At 33.5% G+C, this 20,875-nt stretch overlaps 2 protein-coding genes across 3 annotated transcripts in view; one reads left to right on the top strand and one right to left on the bottom strand.

Annotated features, from left to right (window-relative positions):
- Positions 1–20,875, bottom strand: part of LOC135849189 (uncharacterized) — a 373,560-nt gene that overhangs the window by 133,863 nt on the left and 218,822 nt on the right. The window lies entirely within an intron of this gene.
- On the top strand, positions 11,706–12,627 carry LOC135847081 (uncharacterized). Its single transcript, XM_065366481.1, has 2 exons — positions 11,706–11,801; positions 12,293–12,627. The coding sequence occupies exons 1-2, from the start codon at positions 11,719–11,721 to the stop codon at positions 12,603–12,605; spliced, it is 396 nt and encodes a 131-aa protein (XP_065222553.1). The 5' UTR covers positions 11,706–11,718; the 3' UTR covers positions 12,606–12,627.

Raw genomic sequence — 20,875 nt, 5'->3', positions numbered from 1 at the left:
TAATTACCTATACATAATATATAATAAAATATGCAATCAGAATTGATTCTTATTAATTTAATCATTTTGCGATCCAAAAGAGAAATTGTAAAACTGAAAAACTATTCTTGAACCAATAACAATCAGGTCTTCACATCAGCCAAATACACACAGTTCTGACATGCAACCCTCATCAAGCCCAAGCCTCACATGTCAGCGTTTCACACAGGCCAATCATCATTTTTTCATAATTTTTAAAAATCTGACATAATGCCAAAATTTTATCAGGATTTTCTCCAAATTCTCGAAAGTCACACAGCAAAAGACTAGTAATTCAGACGTTATATTGAAATATATGAAAGATTTGCCATTTTTTTCAAAGTTTTTAAAAGCTCTGAATGATTTTCAAAATTCATTTATATGAGGAAATATGCCTTCATCGCCTTAGTGATGGTTAAATTAATATATCCCTATGAATACTGGAAGAATGGCAATGTGTGAAATCTAATTATACATCCGCGGCTCGTAGCTCGAAGGCTCATGCATCGGATCTCTGACCAGCAGCTTTACTTAGTTTCGGATACTCGCGATGGCTGGTTCTCTGTCAACTTATACATGTATAGGCAGCGAAGCCTTTCCACTCCGCCCCTCTATCCTGTATTAGCCCACTTTTTTAAGTGGATAATTTGTGCTGACAACGTGATAGTTTTTCTTAATTATGCCTAATTATCACGGTACATTGCATATTTGCCAATCCTGCCGGCCATTGGAGAATATGTCTCGTTGAATAGGTACTTCGGAACGAAACAAAAATCACTTTTACTAGAAAACACTACATTTATTATTACGAGAACTGAGATGGCTGTTTTGGTACAACGTACCATCATCAAGGCTGTTCACATGCCTTGATGATGGTACGTTGCATTGTACCAAAACGGCCGTCGCAGTTCTCATAATAATAAATGTAAGTAGTGTTTTCTAGTAAAAGTGATTTTTGTTTCGTTATTATGTAAAGCACTAAAAGTGATAACTTCCTTAACACATTAGGTACTTCATGTAATAAATTTCTGTCAATGTTGTCTATTATTGGGGACACCCGCAAAAGAGGCAGAAAAGGCGAGTGTTAAGGGTAAGCAATTATCCTGTCTTCCATTAAAGGTAAATTACTTCATCACTAATTAATAATCAATAAGCTAACACTTAAAATTATTCTAGTAAATAACGCGAGTTTCAAGGTAGAAGCCCAGAGCTTATATCTATTATAAAATAATCTTATATTTATTTTATAGCTCAATTATCCCACAAAGTGTACTTTTCTATTATTCTTTAATATCAATAAATCACATAACTATACCCGTAAAACAATGACCATGCTAATTTCGATGTGAATGACGACCCATCCACATCCATCACTTTTGGATGCCACATGTCGATGTGAATTTCGACCCTGTGTCGAGCTAACTGTCGATGTAATTGTCGACTGATGTTGATCTACATTCATGTCGACAATTGGTTCCACACAGGGTCGAAATTCACATCGACATGGGGCATCCAAAAGTGACGGATGTGGATGGATCGACATTCACATCGAAATTTATGTCGACCTCCTGCTTCGTTAAGTTATAAAGTTTGAGTTTAAAAATTTTTAATTTTTTTTCCAAAAATTATTTCCTCTGATGTGGCTATTGCTAGTGCTGAAAACAGCATCGATGCAAAGTCCACTTCCGAAGAAGTACAGATGAAAAGAGTCTGTATAATCAAGAAGTTCAACAGAAATCCCTTATATCAGAGATGGTGCAATACTTTATCTGCGAGTACTAAACTAATCCATTTTCATGTTGAACATGTCGATGTTAATGTTGATGTGAAATTCGACATCAACAAATACATCCACAATATCAACATCATATCATCTACAACTCCAAACTGTAGAAAAGTGAATAATTTCATCGATTCCCTAAAAAATTTGTTTTCCACATTGAACAAGATCATATTTTTGAATGTTTACTAAAATTTTAAACACTAAAACAGAAATTTTAATTCTGAAAAATTGGTCGACATAGTTGTAGATGTAAATTTCGAGCATCGAATTTTACATCTACATGTCGAGATGGCATGTCGAGGTATCAGAAATAATGAGAAAATTTTGAAAATTTTCATTTACCTGGCTTTTGTATGGACAGAAGATACCTATTAAATAATTAATTGATCACTTTTCCATCATGTGTTGAAAAAAAAACGTAGTCGATGTAAATGTCGATGTCGACAATTGTTGTGCGGGTAACACTTATGTTGAATGTGTGTATTGATTTGGTAGTTTAGAATGATTAATGTGAAGAGTAGATGGTATTGATTAGAACCTCTCCTATTATCTGAGCTATCCACACTTCCACAGCATGGTAATTATTCCTTCCCTAAGGAATAATTATTGACTCAACTACGTAAATAGGAAGTATGATAATTTCCCTCTATCTTAATCAAGTTAAGTCTCACTCTATCATCATCATGAAAATGAAAATTTCTCTGACATTACATAAAAAATTCACAAGAATTTTTTCCAAGTTTTCAGATGTCTGGCATAATGTCAAGAATTCAGAGTGATTTTTTCCGAGTGTAAAATCAGATAGGTTCTAAAATCAAAACTCACTGTGATGTAGGGGATGCACCCACAGCTTCCACCTAGAGGGAAGATGTGTTCCTCCGGAGTGGCAGTACTGACTAAGTAGTGCACTCTGTCGGATTAGTTCGAGTTTAGCCACTCTGCCATCAGAGAAGTGTAAAAACTTCGAGTATATTTTCACTGGTGCTAGCCTTCAGTTGCATTTCAGAGCTTCCACTTGGAATCGTCATTCCAAGTGCTTTTTATAATGTTTGTGTGTTTTGTTAGTAATATTCGCGTACTGTTTTATATCAGAGAATTTACAATAAAACTTCCACATTCATTTGCGGTCATCTTTGATCTACTTTGCGGTATCTCAATACCTTTGCAATAAGATATCTTTCGCAAGGATATCTGGCTAGTTTAGGTTCCCTGGGCTTACCATGCTAGTGTGGACTGGACTAATCCCTCTGAATACCACGGACAGTCCCCCACACCACATCACACTTTAAAAAATGCGTTGCGTTTTTTTTTTTTTTTTTTTTTTTTCTGGAGAAACTGCAAAGTTTTGTGACGCGGCCGGCCACTAGCTACAAAATGAGAAAAAGTTCAAAGGACAAGTTGAATAGAAGCCCTGGCACAGGCATCGCTCCTGCTCGCAAAAAATCACAGAAATCTTTGTTATGAAAAAAAAAAAAGATGATTCATCGTGAAAATTTTACAAGAGAGCTGATTAACACTTCTTAGGAATGAGCCCCTGCTTGATCAACAGGCTATTTGGACATAGGCTGGCTCTCGATTCTACTTTTATGTAACCAAATTTGAGTAGAATTGCACTGTATACCTATACTTATGTAATCCACACATGCGCACGTAAGTTTTAGACTTGATGCTAATTGCCAATAATGTAAATTACACATACGACAGCTTCAACAATATTATAAAGAATAAATGGTCATGCAACACACGTTTTATAGCTGATAATTATTAATGAAAAAGATTGCAAACATGTGACATCCATATAATGGCTGTCAAATATTCAAACACGCTTCAATTTTCAATTGAGTAATAAAAAAACAAAAAAAAATACAAAAGAACGATTAGGTACATAATAAAATAAAATGTAGAGCTCAATCGATAGTTTTCAAAAAACCTTGTCCTAGTGAAAATCTGTCGTGTGGATAGGGTTATCATTATTGTAAATCGTAGCTCATTTTTGTGATACCAAAATTTGATTTAATCATACTTATACCCATTTAAGATGGCAGTGAAAATTATCAGCATATGTTTGATGCTATCGTACTTTTTGGCAAGTGCGGTAGATGCATTAAAAATCACTGAAAAGGAGTTTTGTGCTTTTAAAGGGTAAGATAGCCAATACCTACAATACGAGTATTTTATAATGCTTTATTGTTATTTTATTATACATGGGCATGATGCATATTTCCCAACTCAGAAAGATGATTAATTATAAAACTGAAATAGATTTTTTTTGTTACATAGAGAGGGGTTTTTCATTTTTTTCCTCATCGTACCCATTACTTTTGGACACCATCTTATTCTGCAGTGTTCAAAATTTCTCCCATTGGGAAACCAAAATTTCGGCCTCACACTATCTTTCGAATCTTAATAATGAAAAATTGACCAACCTTGATGATTTATTTTCCAGGAAAAATCCAACAGACTATTGCGGAAAACCTCCCAAATACCTCAATTGCGTGCAGGGATACATTGTTCTACAGAAACCAGACGGCAGCGGAACGCTTACAAAAAATGCCCCGGTAATGACTTGTTTGTGGGCTGATGGATCCATGCTGGTATTGGGTAAAGGTCAAACTGCAGATAAAGTAATGGTTTATGCTGTTGACTCCCAAAAAGAACTGTGTGCCTGATCATGAGGTACCATATAATTAACAGACAACTCACGATGAGAATCAGCTGAAAACTATGACATTAATCTAATTTTACTAAACCTTAATTTACTATTACCAGCATAATAGGCATAATAAAATACGTAAACAAACTTGATCTTTATTAATTTTATCGCTTTGCAATCCAAAGGGAAAATCATAAAACTGAAATTGTGACATTAACACTACAAAATGACATCGTCCTGAAGAATATGCAAACAAGATTTTGAAGCAGCCGAAAAAATCATAACCTGATTGAGCTATTCCATTTTAATTTGAATCCATAACTGTCAGGTTTCTACGTCATCAGCCTAATACACGCAATTCTGACTTAAAACCCTCATCAAGCCCCACATGTCAGCATTTCACGCAGGCCTCAAAAATTCACTTGGATTTTCTCCAAATTCTCCGAAGTTACACAAAAGACTAGAAATTCTAGACACAATATTGAAATACATTGAGAAATAGGTATGTAATTTCTTTCCAAGTTTGTAAAAATCTGGAATAATTTCAAAAATTCATCGTAAAAATAAAACTTTCCCTGTCGTGACATCAAATGGTTTTATAGACATGAAGAAACAGTCACCGCTCGAAAAATTCTGAAAAAATTACCAGTTGTAGATCGTACACTAAAAAATGTAAAACCAATTTTTTCTGACTTGAACATTGTCATCAAAAATGATTCTGCTGTTTCTGATTTTGTATCATTAGGTAAATTACACGGCAGCTGTAGCAGTCATAAATACGAATGGTTGTCACTACACACTGTGGGTTACAACTGTTTTTTTCAAATGCCTGCAATATCCAATATTTCTAAAAACAAAAGTAACCAAAAAATTGACAAAACGAGAGAAAACCATTACGAGAATAATGCATGAAGAATCACAAACAAAAACAAGAAACTGGATAAACTACAAATTTTGCTACTTTCATTTGATCAAAAAACGAAATTTTTTTGGGAAATTTTTGGCAAAAAATCCAACTTTTTGCAAAAAGCAAGATTTTGACAATTTTATCAAGACAAAAAAAACTGGCTTTGGTAATATCAAATTCAAACAAAAAAGCGAGGTCTCAGGACAAATTTTAGAAAAAGTGAAACTTTTTGTAATTACCTATTCGTATTTGCAAAAAACTACGCGAAAATTTTAGTTTGAAAGAAGGATAATTTGTGATGATTTTGGCAAAAAGCAAGACCTTGACACTTTAAAAAAAAACAGAACTTACTAATTTTTTCAGGGAAAAAGTATACATACTTATTTAGCAATTTTGCTAAAAAGAGAGAATTTATGTCAAAAGGCTTGAATTTGACAATTTTAACAGAAGACCAACATTTTTTGAATTACTTATTGTCAAAAAAAAAATACATTTTTTTGAAACATTTTTTGCCAATACCTAAAATAAGTTTTCTGGCATCTTTTGGAAATTTTCTGTAACTTCTGCTAAAAAAGCGAGGCTATGCAATTTTGCTAAAAAACAAGAATTCAGTCAAATTTTGTTTGAAAAATCATTGACAATTTTTTGGAAACTATAGGCAAACAATTTTTTTTACAAAAAATATAGACTTTTGTGTAGTTTTGTTTTTGAAAAAATAGTGAAATTTATTGCGAAAAAGCGACAATTTTTGCAAGAAACGAGGTTATTTGGAAATTTTTACACAAGACGAGATACAATGCATAAAGAATCCCCCCCCCCCACATAAATAAACAAAAAAACGCAGAACGTTATGAACTGAAGCTACTTTTTGATAAAAAAAAAAAAAAAAACGAGACTTCGACCATTTTTGGCAACCGTGAAAGTTTTTGCAATTTTGTCAAAAAAATGGGTTTGGTGATTTCAAATAAAAAAGCAAAGCTTTGGGACAACTTTTAGCAAAAAGTGAGCCTTTTCAAATTGAGAATTACTGGCAAAAAAAAACCAGACAATTTTGGGTACTTGACACTAAATTTTTTGAGGAAAAAATGAACATCTTTAGAAAATTTGCTAAAAAGCGAGAATTTTTGGCCAGAAAGCACGAAATTGACAATTTTAGTAATAAAAGTCGAAATTTTAAGGAGCTACTTATTGTTAAAAAAATTACACTTTTTCGCAATTTTTGTCAACAAAGCGAGTTGTTTGGCAACTTTAGTACAAAAAAACGAGACTTTAAAATTTTGCTAAACTGCAAGATTTTAGTCAAATCTTGTTTTATAAAAAGCCTTTGATAATTTCAGCAAAAAGCAGGTCTTTTTCGAAATTAAAGGCAACAAATTATAAGTACATGATAGGTTCTGTTCGCAATTTTTGTTGAAAAAGCGAGTTTTTTAAAAATTTGTTGGTATAAAAAATATGTAAATACTTTTGAAGACTTTTGGCATTTTTAGACAAAAAATATGGACTTTTGTGTATTTTTTTTTCGATAGAACTTTTTGGAACATTGTGCGAAAAAGCGATAGTTTTTTTGCAAGAAACGAGACTATTTTGGTAATTTTTACACAAAACCTGATTTTTCTTCTATTTTTGGCAAAAAGCGAAACTTCAACAAGTCTTGTTGGTAAAAGGCAGGGCTTTGTAACCATACCGCCGAAACGTTAATGATCCTGTAGGTATTTGAAAAAGAATAAAAACAAGTCCTACCATACAGTACGTTCTCAGAACATAAATCTGCACGCGTCTCGAGTGAATATGCATGATATTCAAAACAAAAAAATTATTTCCACAAAACAAACAAATTGCAATTTGGCTAAATGATAGATATGGATGTTTTTGTAAATCTTGTTTATTCGCACTTCACGTAACTATTGTGGTCGGAGACCAACTGACTACTATCCACAAATTATCAAAACACATCTGGTCTTTTTTATTACTTCGCTGAAAAATCAATTTATCACTTAAAAATCGATAACGTACGACCTCAGGAAAATTCCGAAAGTCAAATCGATTCAACCCTGACCATTTTCAAAGCTATAGGTTTATGCCATTGCATGTAACTGTGCCAATAAAAAATAAAAATCAACAAATACTTTAGCAAACAAAAAAATATCCGTTGTACATATTTTTCAGATTTTACGCCATTTGCGTAAATTTTTATGACAACTTCAGCAGCTGCAAAAACAAATTATCTACCATAACCACCAGGTGCTTTAGTTTTCATTTGACAAATTATTATTGCTATAACATACGAGTAGGTATGTCAGGAAAACGATTATATAATGAGGGAAAAACACAGCCGAATTACAGTTTTCTGAAAACATTTTCGTAGTGTAAATCAAGAGTGGACATCCTAGTCAAATCAAATTAATCATTTCGCAGCTCATTTCTTTAAAATTCAAAATTCGTTTTATTACATTCAAGTTCAAGATGACAGCAAAAGTTATCAGCGTGTACTTGATGTTTTCGTGCCTTTTCCTAGGCATATCGGCTACATGTGATTTGAAATTAACTGAAGAGGATTACAGTCATTTTGACGGGTAAGATGCGTCCACGTGTATAGCGTACCTATCTTCGTTCTTATTTTTCCAAAAGTAACTTTAATGAGCCGGTCATTTTTTTCGACGATATCACTGTTAAAAAATTGAATAAGCGACTATACGTTTTCAGAAAGTTTATGTGAGTTTGAATAATCACGAAAGGGGGGGGGGTAGATTAGTAAAATACATTACGATACATATTGAGTACCTAAGTACGAGTATGTATAAATTTTGATGAAAAATGTCATTCGAAATCGGAAAATTTCAGAAAAAAACACTCATGCGAATGCGTGAGAAGACCGATTCATTTTCAAACAACAATTTTTTCCGAACAAATTGATTCACTTTTTTTAAAACATTTTTATAATAATTGATCTGCTTAAATTCGAATCGAATCGGTTACGAACGATTGTTGATTGAATAAATTGATTGATTTCTTGGTGAATCATTCGCAAACGGATCAATTAATGTACGATTGATTCGGTTTTTCTTTTGTGAAACTATTGTATAGGAATTGATCTGTTTTCAAGTGAAGTGAATCAAATCGAATCGAATCATTCACAACCGATTGGTGGTTGAACAAATTAATTGATTTTGGTTTCTAGGTGAATCATTCGCGAACAAAATATTCAATCTTTAGTGAATCATTCCCGAACGAATGAATAATTGTTGGTAAATCATTCGCGAACAAATTGAAAATTTTTAAAGTGAATCATTCGCGAACAAATCAATTCATTTACTCAATTTTTGGTAAATCATTCGCAAACAAATCAGATCATTTTTGGTGAATCTTTCGCGACCGAATTGAATTTTTTTGTGAATCATTCGCGACCGAATTGAATTATTTTCGGTGAATCATTCGCGAACGAATTGATTCGTAAAAGTGACTCGTTCGCGAACGAATCAATTCATTTACTTAATTTTTGGTGAATCATTCACGAACGAATTGAATAATTCTCGATAAATTATTCGCGAACGAATCGAATAATTTTTGGTGAATCATTCGCGAACGAATTAAATTTTTTTTGTAAAGTCATTTGCGAAGGAATTGTTTTTTTTTTTGTAAAATCATTCGCGAACGAATTAAATTATTTTTGGTGAATCATTCGCGAACGAATTGATTCGTATAAGTGACTCGTTCGCAAACAAATCAATTCATTTGCATGATTTTTGGTAAATCGTTCACGAACGAGTTGAATAATTTTTGATGAATTATTCGCAAACGAATCGGATAATTTTTTGTGAATCATTCGCGAATGAATTGAATTTTTTTGTAAAATCATTCGCGAATGAATTCAATAATTTTTGGTGAATTATTCGCGAACGAATTGATTCGTATAAGTGACTCGTTCGCGAACGAATAAATTCATTTACTCAATTTTCGGTAAATCATTCGCAAACGAATTGATTCGTATAAGTGACTCATTCGCGAACGAATAAATTCATTTACCTAATTTTTGGTGAATCATTCACGAACGAATTGAATAATTTTTGATGAATTATCCGCAAACGAATCGGATAATTTTTGGTGAATCATTCGTGAACGAATTACATTTTTTTTGTAAAATCTTTTGCGTGATTTGCGAAGGAATTGAATTATTTTTGGTGAATCATTCGCGAACGAATTGAATTTTTATGTAAAATCACTCGCGAACGAATTCAATAACTTTTGGTGAATCTTTCGCGAACGAATTGATTCGTATAAGTGACTCGTTCGCGAACGAATTGATTCGTATAAGTGACTCGTTCGCGAACGAATAAATTGATTTACTTAATTTTTAGTAAATCATTCACGAACGAATTGAATAATTTTTGGTGAATCATTCGCAAACGAATTGATTTGTATGAGTGACTTCTTCACGAATGAATTGATATTTGATTCATAAATTAAAGAATTGATCAACTCGTTGGCGAATGATTCGCTAAAAATGAATCTGTTCGTTCGCGAATGATTCTTTCAAAAAATTAATCAATTCGTTCATAAATGATTCTCTTAAATGAATCATTAACCGAATACGTCTTGATAATGTTGAGAGACGAAAAGAAACTGATCTATTTCCGTAATTTTTTTTTATAGGGTAGATCCTACACAACATTGTGGTAGCACGCAAGCTATGAACGAAGAATGTGATAAGCTAAATAAAATCACAAACTGGACAGAAGGAAAAAACCTACCAACACAACAGGGTTATCCACAATGCGTCGATTCTCATATAATGTTATCAAAATGCGATGGACACAAAATTCGTAAAAATCTCAAAGTACTCGCTTGCAAGTGGACCGTAGGGAATTATCTAGTTGCTGGCAAGGGTCAAGAGAAAAATCATTTCATGCTTTTTGATACTGATTCAAAAGGCAATTGTTATCCTTGTAAAGATTTCGAGTACAAGGATCCAACTAAAAGATGCAATTGAAAATTTATTGTTAGTAAATAATGTTTTTTCTTGTACAGACCTACCTATAGTAATTTCAGTTTAAGTATATATTCAAACTTCTGTATTTAAATAATATAACTGCATCAAGGTATTATTGATCTTTGTTAAACTCTCAAAAAACAACTCCTTTTTCGAATAAGCTCTAGATTTGGTATCATTCAAATCGGAGAGTGGTGAGTTGAATAGACTCTCTGGAAGGAAATTTGTTAACTTCATCACAATAAAGTCTACATAAAAGAATCTCGAACAGCTGAACAGTTTCTTTTAAAACTGGGGGGAAGCGAGGGTTTATTTTTTTTCAAAGATTTTTTTTCACGCTTGAAATTTTTGGAGAGAATTGAAAAATCGCTGGAGGCTCCAAATTGGCCTAAAACTAGTAGTTGGATTGAAGGAATTACAATTCACATACTTAGGTTCAGTTTGCTCAAAAAATCTATATTTATTGAAAAAGTTTGAAAATCACCCTTCAAACAGTTTTTTTTAATTTTTGAACTTCCTAAAATTCACTAGAAATTCAAAAATGAACTTTAGCACCTGAAATTTTGGCTACAAAAATTTTAAGGAATATTCTTTCGATCCATCTTGGTTTCGTTCTGATCGAAGAAAGAGTTTAATTGCACATTCCCTCGTTAGGAATTTTCAAAATTTAGAGGTCTTGGGCCAAATTTAGTAAAAACTTTCAAAGTCTGAGAGTTCTCAAAAAAATAGAAGACAGGCAAAAAATGAATGTTTCCCCAAAACAAGCACTTTTCAATTCGGCCAATGGTGAATTTAAAACGTTTCAAAAATATTGTTTATTCTGATTTCGCCAACTGCGCTGATGACTATCCACAAATTATCCAAAAACATCTGGTCTTTTCGATAGTGAATTTCGTCGAAAACGAAATTTACGACTCGCGAGTCCATATCGACCTCGGGGCAAATTCTGAAAGTCGAATAAATTCAATCCCCATCATTTTTCAATACTGAATGCCATTCTGGATGAATTAACGTACAACCGCACAAATAAAAAAGAAAAATAATCAAAAAGCTCAGCATAAAAACAAATACTCGTTTTGCATATTTTTTAGATTTTACACCATTTATGTGAATTCGTAGGTACTCGTATGACAGCTTCAGCAGCTATGAAAACAAACTACTGTCACTGTACGTTGTAGTTTTCAATTGAAAAGTAATTATTACCACAAATACATGATGGAAAAACGATTATTTATAATGAAAAAAAAACACAGCTGAATCGTAGTTTTCTGAAAACGCTGTCGCGGTGAAAATTACACGTAGAGAGAGACAGATCATTATTTGCAACCTACCTATCTGTGCAAAACCCAAATTTTATTTTATTGCTCAAGATGGCAGTGAAAGTTATCAGCGTATACCTGATGTTTTCGTGTGACATGAAATTAACTGAAGAGGAATATAACGCTTTTGCCGGGTAAGAAATTATACTTACTATTTTATCAATAAATTTTCCAATTTTCTATGCGAATTTTTTCAACTTTTCAATAATTAATGATTACTTGCAAAATTAATCCACAAGCTTGGGCTAGGTGTTTAAGAAGCTAGCACTCGAGCAGGGAGGTTGGGATGGCTGTAATTTTGAATATTTGAATTAAAAAATTTAGGAATGATTGAACGCCCCGAAAATGCTGAAAACAGGTATTTCAGTACATTAAGGACATTTCGGAATAGTACCTACTGGCTCTTTGAGCCCACATGTAGGAAATACGTTACGATAAAACTTCAAAGAACAATTCTGACATAATGAGCTCCATTTTCCCTGATTTCTCCACAAAAACGATTTTAGTACGATTTGATGACATGCGGCAGAAGGAATATGAAATAATTTGACTCAAAACTAAAATCGAATGATGAAAAAAAGTTATTGAGCTACCTTCAACCTTAACCTTGAGAATTGTTTTCCAGGTCGGACCCTTCAACATACTGCAAAACTAAACAAACTATGGAGGCAGAATGCAATAAGCTCGGTATCGCGGTAGGAGCCACAGACGGTCAAACATGTTTTTTAGAAGGATATCCACATTGCAGCTCGGGAAAAGTTAGTCTGAAAGATTCTAAAGGAGATAAAGTTTTAAAAGATATAACGAATGTACTCTTTTGTTATTGGACAAACAATAATCAGTACGCTATGGGTAAGGGTAAAAATCCGCATCATATGATGAGGTACGATCAGGATTCCGACCAGACTTATTACCCATGTGAAGATCTTCCCGTGTAAGGCAATTAGCAATGAACTGAAGACCAGCTGAAAATTTATCGTTCAACAAGTAGCAATACTGTTCCTCTGCAGGCATGCCTCATTTCAATATTTATATATGTAGTTTGAATAAAATGTTATTATCGCTGAATATTTAATTGTCAATTTTATAATTCTTTACAATAATCTTCGGAGACAGTAAGAAGCTGAAATTGGAACGAGTTTCTTCAGCATTTGCAGGGGCCGGGGGTGTTTTCTTTTCTATTTCTCAAACTAACCATTCACATCAAAATTACTACTGTTTTTCTTCTTGAAACTACAAATTTTCAAAAGCTTTTGCCCTCGCTTCACTCGGGCCAATTTGATTCTCTTCATTCCTGCTTAAAATTTCAAGAAACCATTGATAAAATTTTTAAACAGTTGAGATTGGAAAAATCGAATTCTTAAATTAGAATAGACGTTCTATGTACTTTTTGAATTATAAATTTTCAAAAAAATCTGCGGTTGAATTTGAAAAATATTGAGATAAAAAAAATTCTTTCAATATAATTGATGTGAATTCAAAAATTTCAATGGAAATTCCTGAAATACTCGTGGTACCCAAACTATTTGAGACAGAGCCACTAACTGTTCAAAACCATACAAAAATGGTCGGTTTTTCGTTTTTTAAACCAATTTTTTTCAAAAAATTTCGCTCTCGCTTAGATCAAACTGTAATTTTACCTTTTTTTCAATAAATTAATCATTCTTTTTGAAGAGTTTTCAGAAAATTAAAATTTTGATTTTTTATGTCCAAAAATCTCCACTGGTATACCTATTTAGCTGGAAAAATCACGATTTTTGACAGCAAAATGACATGATAGACCCCCCCCCCCCCCCACAATAGCATGAATTCGATCAGCCTCATATCTTGTATCTTGATTTCAACCCCCCTCCCCCAGAAGGGATGTCAAGTTACACTACTGGGTACAAGATGAATAAACATGTTGAAAATAACATCACAAATATACTGATAACGATTCAACTCAACAAGCCTTGTATAATTATACTAAGAAACGTTGGTTTCCCTTTACCTATCCGTTTCAGAACTTGATACTTAGCCTCTTCATGGCCATACTTGCCGCATTTATTGCATTTAGGCTGATCTTTGTCATATGTCATACGTACAATACTTTGCCAAAAGTCTGCTCCCCTGACACCTGTAGCGGATAGGACCTTTCGTAGGTGGAACCGTTGCCGCCACCATCACCGCTTTGATCTGACTGGAACCAGACTCTTGACACTTTTGTTACAAGCACTGCTTTCTGAACAATTAGCTTCTTTTCTTCAAGTATAATACTCTCAATATCTTTGACATAGACTTCACCAGTCTGTAATGCTGCTCAGATTGTTGAACGTGCTTCTAAATGATCTTCAGCCAATCCATTCTTCAAGTAATGAATATGCTTAGAATCTGTAATGGTACCATCCTGCATATGCAACTGATGCACGAGAGTGGATACTTTGTTAATATGTACATATAATCTTGCATCGTTTCAAACTGACTGTAAGAGTAGGAAGTATACATTTATGCCTTAAAGCCACTACCAATACATACGCAAATCTTAACCCTATACCAATTAGGGAACAATAGGCGTGGTCAATGTATTCCTTTGGCTAAGTAGCCAAATTAACTAATAACTACCTGACCCAAGAGTCGTGAGCTAACAGGATTGAGGGTATTCTCTACCCGTTCGAAATATGAAGCCGATTTGTTCGTTATTTTCATTGTTTGTTCATAAGATTGCGTGTAATCGAATGAACGAATTTAGTCGTATTTATGTCCCGCGACCCCCTCCCATCAGAACTTTGGACGGGGATTTCTCAGTGAATTTTCAAAATTCTTTCAATTTTTTTTCACCAATGCTAATATTTTATCATTGAAAGCGAGGGTATGTAGCCATATTTTCTAATTTAGCTTTCCCAACAGAGATCTGAACATCAATAGTACCTCCATTCAATTCTCAATGACGGCCACAAAATGACATAAATCAAAAATATCTCGACATACCCTCGCTTTTGAATGTTTTCTGAGTAAAATAAACCAAACCCCATGAAAATCCAGCACATACCTTCTCTCCCCAGGCACCTTTGGAACTTGAAAATTTTTCTGAATGACTTACAACTCAGGTTGAAGGTTTTCAATGAATTTGGTCAAAATACTCCAGAATTTTTTTCCCCGTGATTCACTGTAATGAAGATACTCATTTTTACAGTGAAAATAACGTAGATGGAGATCAAATAGAAAATCTGTGGATGAAAAAATAGTAAAAAATAAATTCTGTGATTTCTGTGTTCATCAAAACTGCCACATTGTGGACTTTAGAATGTCATGAAGCTTCATGATCAAAATTCACATTTTTTCGCCTATAAAATTCAAAATTGATAAAAAACGTTTGAAGAATCAAATTTTACAATCTTTTTGAAAAAAACTCTCCCTACCTTAGGGCCCACTAAATGGTTTTTTTTCTGAATTTGATAATTTATCTTTTATGTCACCAGCAAAATAACAAGAAAATTATGCAAAAGAGCAGGACATCATATTTAGGGGGAGGGGTGTTCAGTGTTCTTTCCAGTGAAATAGCCTTGTACAACAAATTTTCATATCAACTCTACTTGTAAGAATCCAGGTAACATAGGTAGGAAACAATCAGGAATGCCAGGATGTGACAAAATGTAGAATAATGCTATCTCTTGTGGCAAGAGGCAACGTTTACTCCGATTTCGCCAATTGTTGATGGCTTTCCACAAATTATCGAAACACATCTGGTCTTTTTATATACCAACATAATGTATGAGTAGGTATGTGTTACAAATTTCACTGAAAATGCAATATGTGACTCGAACGTCGATATCGACCTCGGGGAAATTCTGAAAGTCGAATAAATTCAATAAATTCTGACCATTTTTCAATGCTGAATGCCATTCTGGATAAATTAACACGCAACCGCACAAATAAAAAAGAAAAATTATCAAAGGCTTAGCAAAAAAAAACAAATACTCGTTTTGCGTATTTTTTAGATTATACGCAATTTACATGAATTTTTATGACAGCTTCAGCAGCTATGAAAACAAACTACTGTCACAGCACGCTGTAGTTTCCACCTATAGTTTCCAATTGAAAAGTATTACCACAAATATATGATGGAAAAACGATTATATAATGAAAAAAAATCACAGATCGATCGTAGTTTTCTCATTTCTGAAAACGCTGTCGTGGTGAAATTCACACTTAAACTGGACAATTTGCAACTCATCTCTGTAAACCACAAATTTTATTTTATTAATCAAGAATTTAAGATGGTAGTGAAAGTTATCAGCGTATGCTTGATGTTTTCGTGCTTTTTCCTACGTACATCTGCCGTGTGTGACATGAAATTAACTGAAGAGCAATATAATGCTTTTGCCGGGTAAGATATCATCTATTCTTTTATCAAAAACCTCATTTTCATTTTGTTCAGAGACATCTCCTAGAATATCTACCTAGGTACCTTGGTTTTTCAAAAAATCTATTATGCTCTGAAATATTCTAAATAATTATCCACAAAATTAATCCACAAACGTTGACTGGGTATTTAAGAAGCTAGTATTCGAACAGGAAGGTTAGGGTGGCTGCAATTTTGAATACTTTGAATTTTTTCGCCTTCTACAGCCGAGTGATTTAATTCCAAGAAGTTTTTCAACTAAAAAATTGAGGAAGATTAAATGCCCTAACAATGCTGAAAATTGGTAAGTATAATTTTGACATAATGAGGTCCAATTTCAATGATTTCTCCACAAAAGCGATTTTAGTTCGATTTTATTATCTATGAGAAAATAAATATGAACGAATTGACCCAAACCCAAACCTAGATATCAAATGATTTGAAAAAATTACTGAGCGGCCTCTAGCTCTAACCTTGAGAATTTTGTTTTTTTCAGGTATGACCCTTCATCATACTGCGGATCTAAACAGACTATGGAGGCTGAATGCAATAAGATCGGTGTAGCGATAGGAGCCACAGACGGTCAAGCATGTTTTTACGAAGGATTTCCACATTGCGGCTCGGGAAAAGTTAGTCTGAAAGATTCTAAAGGAACTAAAGTTTTGAAAAGTATTACGAATGTACTCTTTTGTTATTGGACAAACGATAACTTCTGGGCTTTTGGTAAGGGTAAAGATGCACATCATATAATGAGCTACGCCCAGGACTGCGACCTGACTTATTATCCTTGTAAAGATCTTTCACTGAAATGCAATTAACTATCACGATAAGAACTGAAGACCAGCTGAAAAGTTATCGCTTACAAGTTGCAATACTGTTCCTCTGGAAACGTGCCTCATTTTACCTAGTTTATAGTTTGAATAAAATGTTATTGTCACTGAATATTGTTGATTTTATAATTCTTTATAATCTTTGGAAAGAATAAGAAGCTGCAATTGGAACAAGTTTCTTCAGTTTTGTGGAGGATGTTTTCCTGATTTCGCTGATCGGAAATGACCTCACAATCACGACGATGACGTCATTTCAGCAAAGTGAACCTATGTAAATCATTCAATTCAATGCCCTACCTGCACATCAACTACTGGCTTTGAGTGATTCTAAATTTTTCAGCAATTTTTTAGGGAGAAAGAGAAAGTAATACAATTTTTAAATGAGGTATATCACTACATGTAAGTGAAAACTTTGTAGTTGTGATGGTGAATTGCTTGAATTAGTTTTAATTGGTTGGCTTTCCCCTTTTTTTGAAATAAGTAGAATTATAACGCGTGTGTCTCCACACTATAGACACTGGACCTGCGTCTATAAGACAACCAACTGGCAGCCATCTTGGCAAAATATCCTGTGTAACGCCAATTTATCCCGCTGGGTGCTCTTGGCAGCGCTGCACTTCAATTTTTCAGGCAACAGGGAAAAGGAAGGGTTGTGTAGTCTGCGAGGTACTCCTGGCTGCGCGCGCAGTCAGGAGTACCTCGCAGACTACACAACCCTTCCTTTTCCCTGTTGCCTGAAAAATTGAAGTGCAGCGCTGCCAAGAGCACCCAGCGGAATAAATTGGCGTTACACAACTTTTCTTCACCGTTTCCATTCCCCTTGGCCTGCAGTTGGTTGTCTTATTCCGCAGGTCCAGTGTCTATACTCCACACCAAGTAATGGAAACTTTTATCCGCGTTGAAAGAAGATTAAAGAAAATCGAAGAAGAATACACTTTCAATAAAAGTCATCCTGACCCAAAATGTTTTCAGAAAGGCAACTGGCTTTTAATGGCCAATCATCGACAATCTTCTTATGCGAAAAGAACTTCTGGCAAACTATATGAAAAGAAAACTGGTCCATGTATCGTGATACAGTGAAATGGCCATAATTGTTACCTATTAAGATCCACCAATGATTCTGAAATCAACAGAGTCGCAGACATTCGCCAATTAACTCTCTTCATTACGAAAGATAATTTGGAGAAATTATTAAGGAGCAAAGTTTGCCTCAAGTCTAGCATTGATTCTCGTTCACTCGAACAACAAATCAAGGAATTTCTCACAGACTATCAGAACGATTCTGATTCTGATTCTGACATCGAGAGTAAAGATGATGAGTCATATCTCAATATACATAGATTGTGACGACGATTGAGAAATTGTAATAAGTAGAACACGGATTTTTATGCATTGCATGTTTTTATTCTGCAAAGATGATTGCGCAAATCAATTTGATCTTTGAGATTCATAGTTACAATTTGGAGTCGATTGAGCCGCATTTGTTGTTGCATATTTTGCCATTTTTGGTCATGAATGCATTAAACGTCATATTTTCAACATTTTTAGTGCATATTTCCACATTTTTAAGCAATTTTCTTCGTTTTTCTGCACTTTTTGAAAACTTTGGTAAGATTTTCGAAATTTTTTTCGTTTTTTCCTTCAAAGAAACTCCACCAGGAAAAATGCCAAAATATATATTTTCAACAAAAAAAAAAATCTCAAAAAATAAATATTTTTCTAGTAAAATCTACCAACTTGCATTATTGATTTGTTTAAAAATTGAAACTTATTGAGAAATAATTACTGGATTACCGTTATTTTGAAATTTTCAGATTTTAGGAGTGAATTACCAAAGAAAATAGGTCTTCATGTTGGTCTACTTGAAAAATGCTGTCTTAGATATGCATATTGATCCTGCATATTTACGTCATATTTCAGCCACAATAAATGCATATTTTCAAGTTTTTCGTGCATAAAAATCTGTGCTCTAGTAGTAAGTAAGAAAGATTTGAGAAAAGCCTCTCAAGTAGTGCTACAAGACAAAATCAATTTGTTCACGAATGACGAATGAATGAATGAATGATTCACCAAAAATTATTCAATTCGTTCCTGAATACTTTCACAAAGGGTACAAACATGACATGAGCGTTGAACATCAGTGTTTTCGAATTTTCATTGCTCGATCGATGCTCCTGCTGACGCTCAAATATCAAAATTGTTTGATATTTCTGAGCGTTGAACATCAGTGCTCAGAAATATTCTCATTAAAACCGTAGAACGTTAACATTATGTATTTTGAATTTTAGCTAACGCTGTCGCTCACGCTCAATGCTCATGTCGTGTCCGTAGCCTAAAAATTAATTGAATGAATTAATTCGTTCGCGAATGATTCACAAAAAATTGAATGATTCGCCTAGAAATCAATGAATTTGTTCAATCAACAATCGTTCGCGAATGATTTTCTTAATTTTTAGCGAATTTTGAAAAGTCAAAATCCTCCTGCATTTTTTTTCATGATCCACTCTCACAAAGATACACATCTTTACAGACGAAATAACGTAAATAGAGATGAAATAGAAACTGTAGGCAAAAAAATGGTAAGAAATGAATTCGGTGTCCATCAGAACCGCCACATCATGGAACTTCACAATGCCTTGGGGTAAGAGTTTTATTTCCGGAATACCTAATCGAACAGGTTTTGATGCAAAGTGTAAAAAGTGTACCCCAAACGAACTGAGCTATTCACAAAATTCCCCGACTTTTGAGTAAAAAAATGCTAAAAATTCCAAAATTTTGTGACTTTTCCAAGTTTTCCAGGAAAATATACATCAAGAATAAGAAAATTATATGCAAAAAGCAAGATATTATGTTTACAGGAAGGGAGGGGAATTTTTCCAATGAAATAGCCTCATGGATAGTCAAAAAAAAATCCTCTACGATATAACACAATAATAATACATACACATCCTCGCAGAACATGCAACTGGTTACGTTTAGTATTTATAATATTCATTAAATTGAAAACATGAAAAATGAATATTTCCCCAAAACGTGCAGTTTTCAATTCGGCTAAATAATGGATTCGAATGTTTCTGAAAATATTGTTTATTCTGATTTCACCAACTGTTCATGACTATCCACAAATTATCCAAACACATGTGGTCTTTTTATCACAAACTTCACTGAAAACCAATTCAGTCTCATATTGATGACATGATGACAACCTTAGTAGAATTCTGAAAGTCGAATCAATTCATCCCTGACCATTTTTAAATCTAAATGTCATTACAATGAAATATAATGCAACTGCGCCAATAAAATCAAAAAATCATCAAATGCTTGGTAAACAAAAAGTATTCATTTTACGTATTTTTTTACGATTTTACGACATTTACGCAAATTTGCATGACAGTTACAGCAGCTATGAAAACAGATTACCGCCACTACATGATCTAGTTTTTAATGAAAAAATAATTATTGCTACCATGAAATGATGAAAAAACGATTATAAAATGGGAAAAAAACACAGCTGAGTACCATAGTTTTCTGAAAACACTGTTGCAGTAAAAATCATAAGCAGACGTTAAACAAAGTACGATTATTTGCAGTTTATTTTCGTAAAACTGAAATTTGATTTCGTGCATCTGTTCAAAATGGTAGTGAAAGTTATCAGCGTTTACTTGACGTTTTCGTACTTGTTCCTTTTTGTATCAGCATTTTTTGACTTGAAAATAAAAGACACGGATTATGATGCTTTTTCCGGGTAAGATGGCCTATGAGTATACCTATTACCTATACCTATCATGACTGATTTATTTTTATTGTTTTTCTTTCATTTCTTTCTTTAAAAGTAATTTTAGCAAATTGGCATTCGCATTGAAAAAAGCGACGAGAATTTAAAAAAAATTATTTTATCGAGTGAGCTATTTTGTTCGATGATATTTCTCAGAGTACCTATTCAGTTTTTCAAAGGAAATAATATGTTCTGACGTTATCCGCGATTTTCCAAGATCAA

Source organism: Planococcus citri, chromosome 5, assembly GCF_950023065.1.
Source record: "Planococcus citri chromosome 5, ihPlaCitr1.1, whole genome shotgun sequence".
NCBI lineage: Eukaryota > Metazoa > Arthropoda > Insecta > Hemiptera > Pseudococcidae > Planococcus > Planococcus citri.
This window is presented reverse-complemented; position numbering and strand designations above follow the sequence as displayed.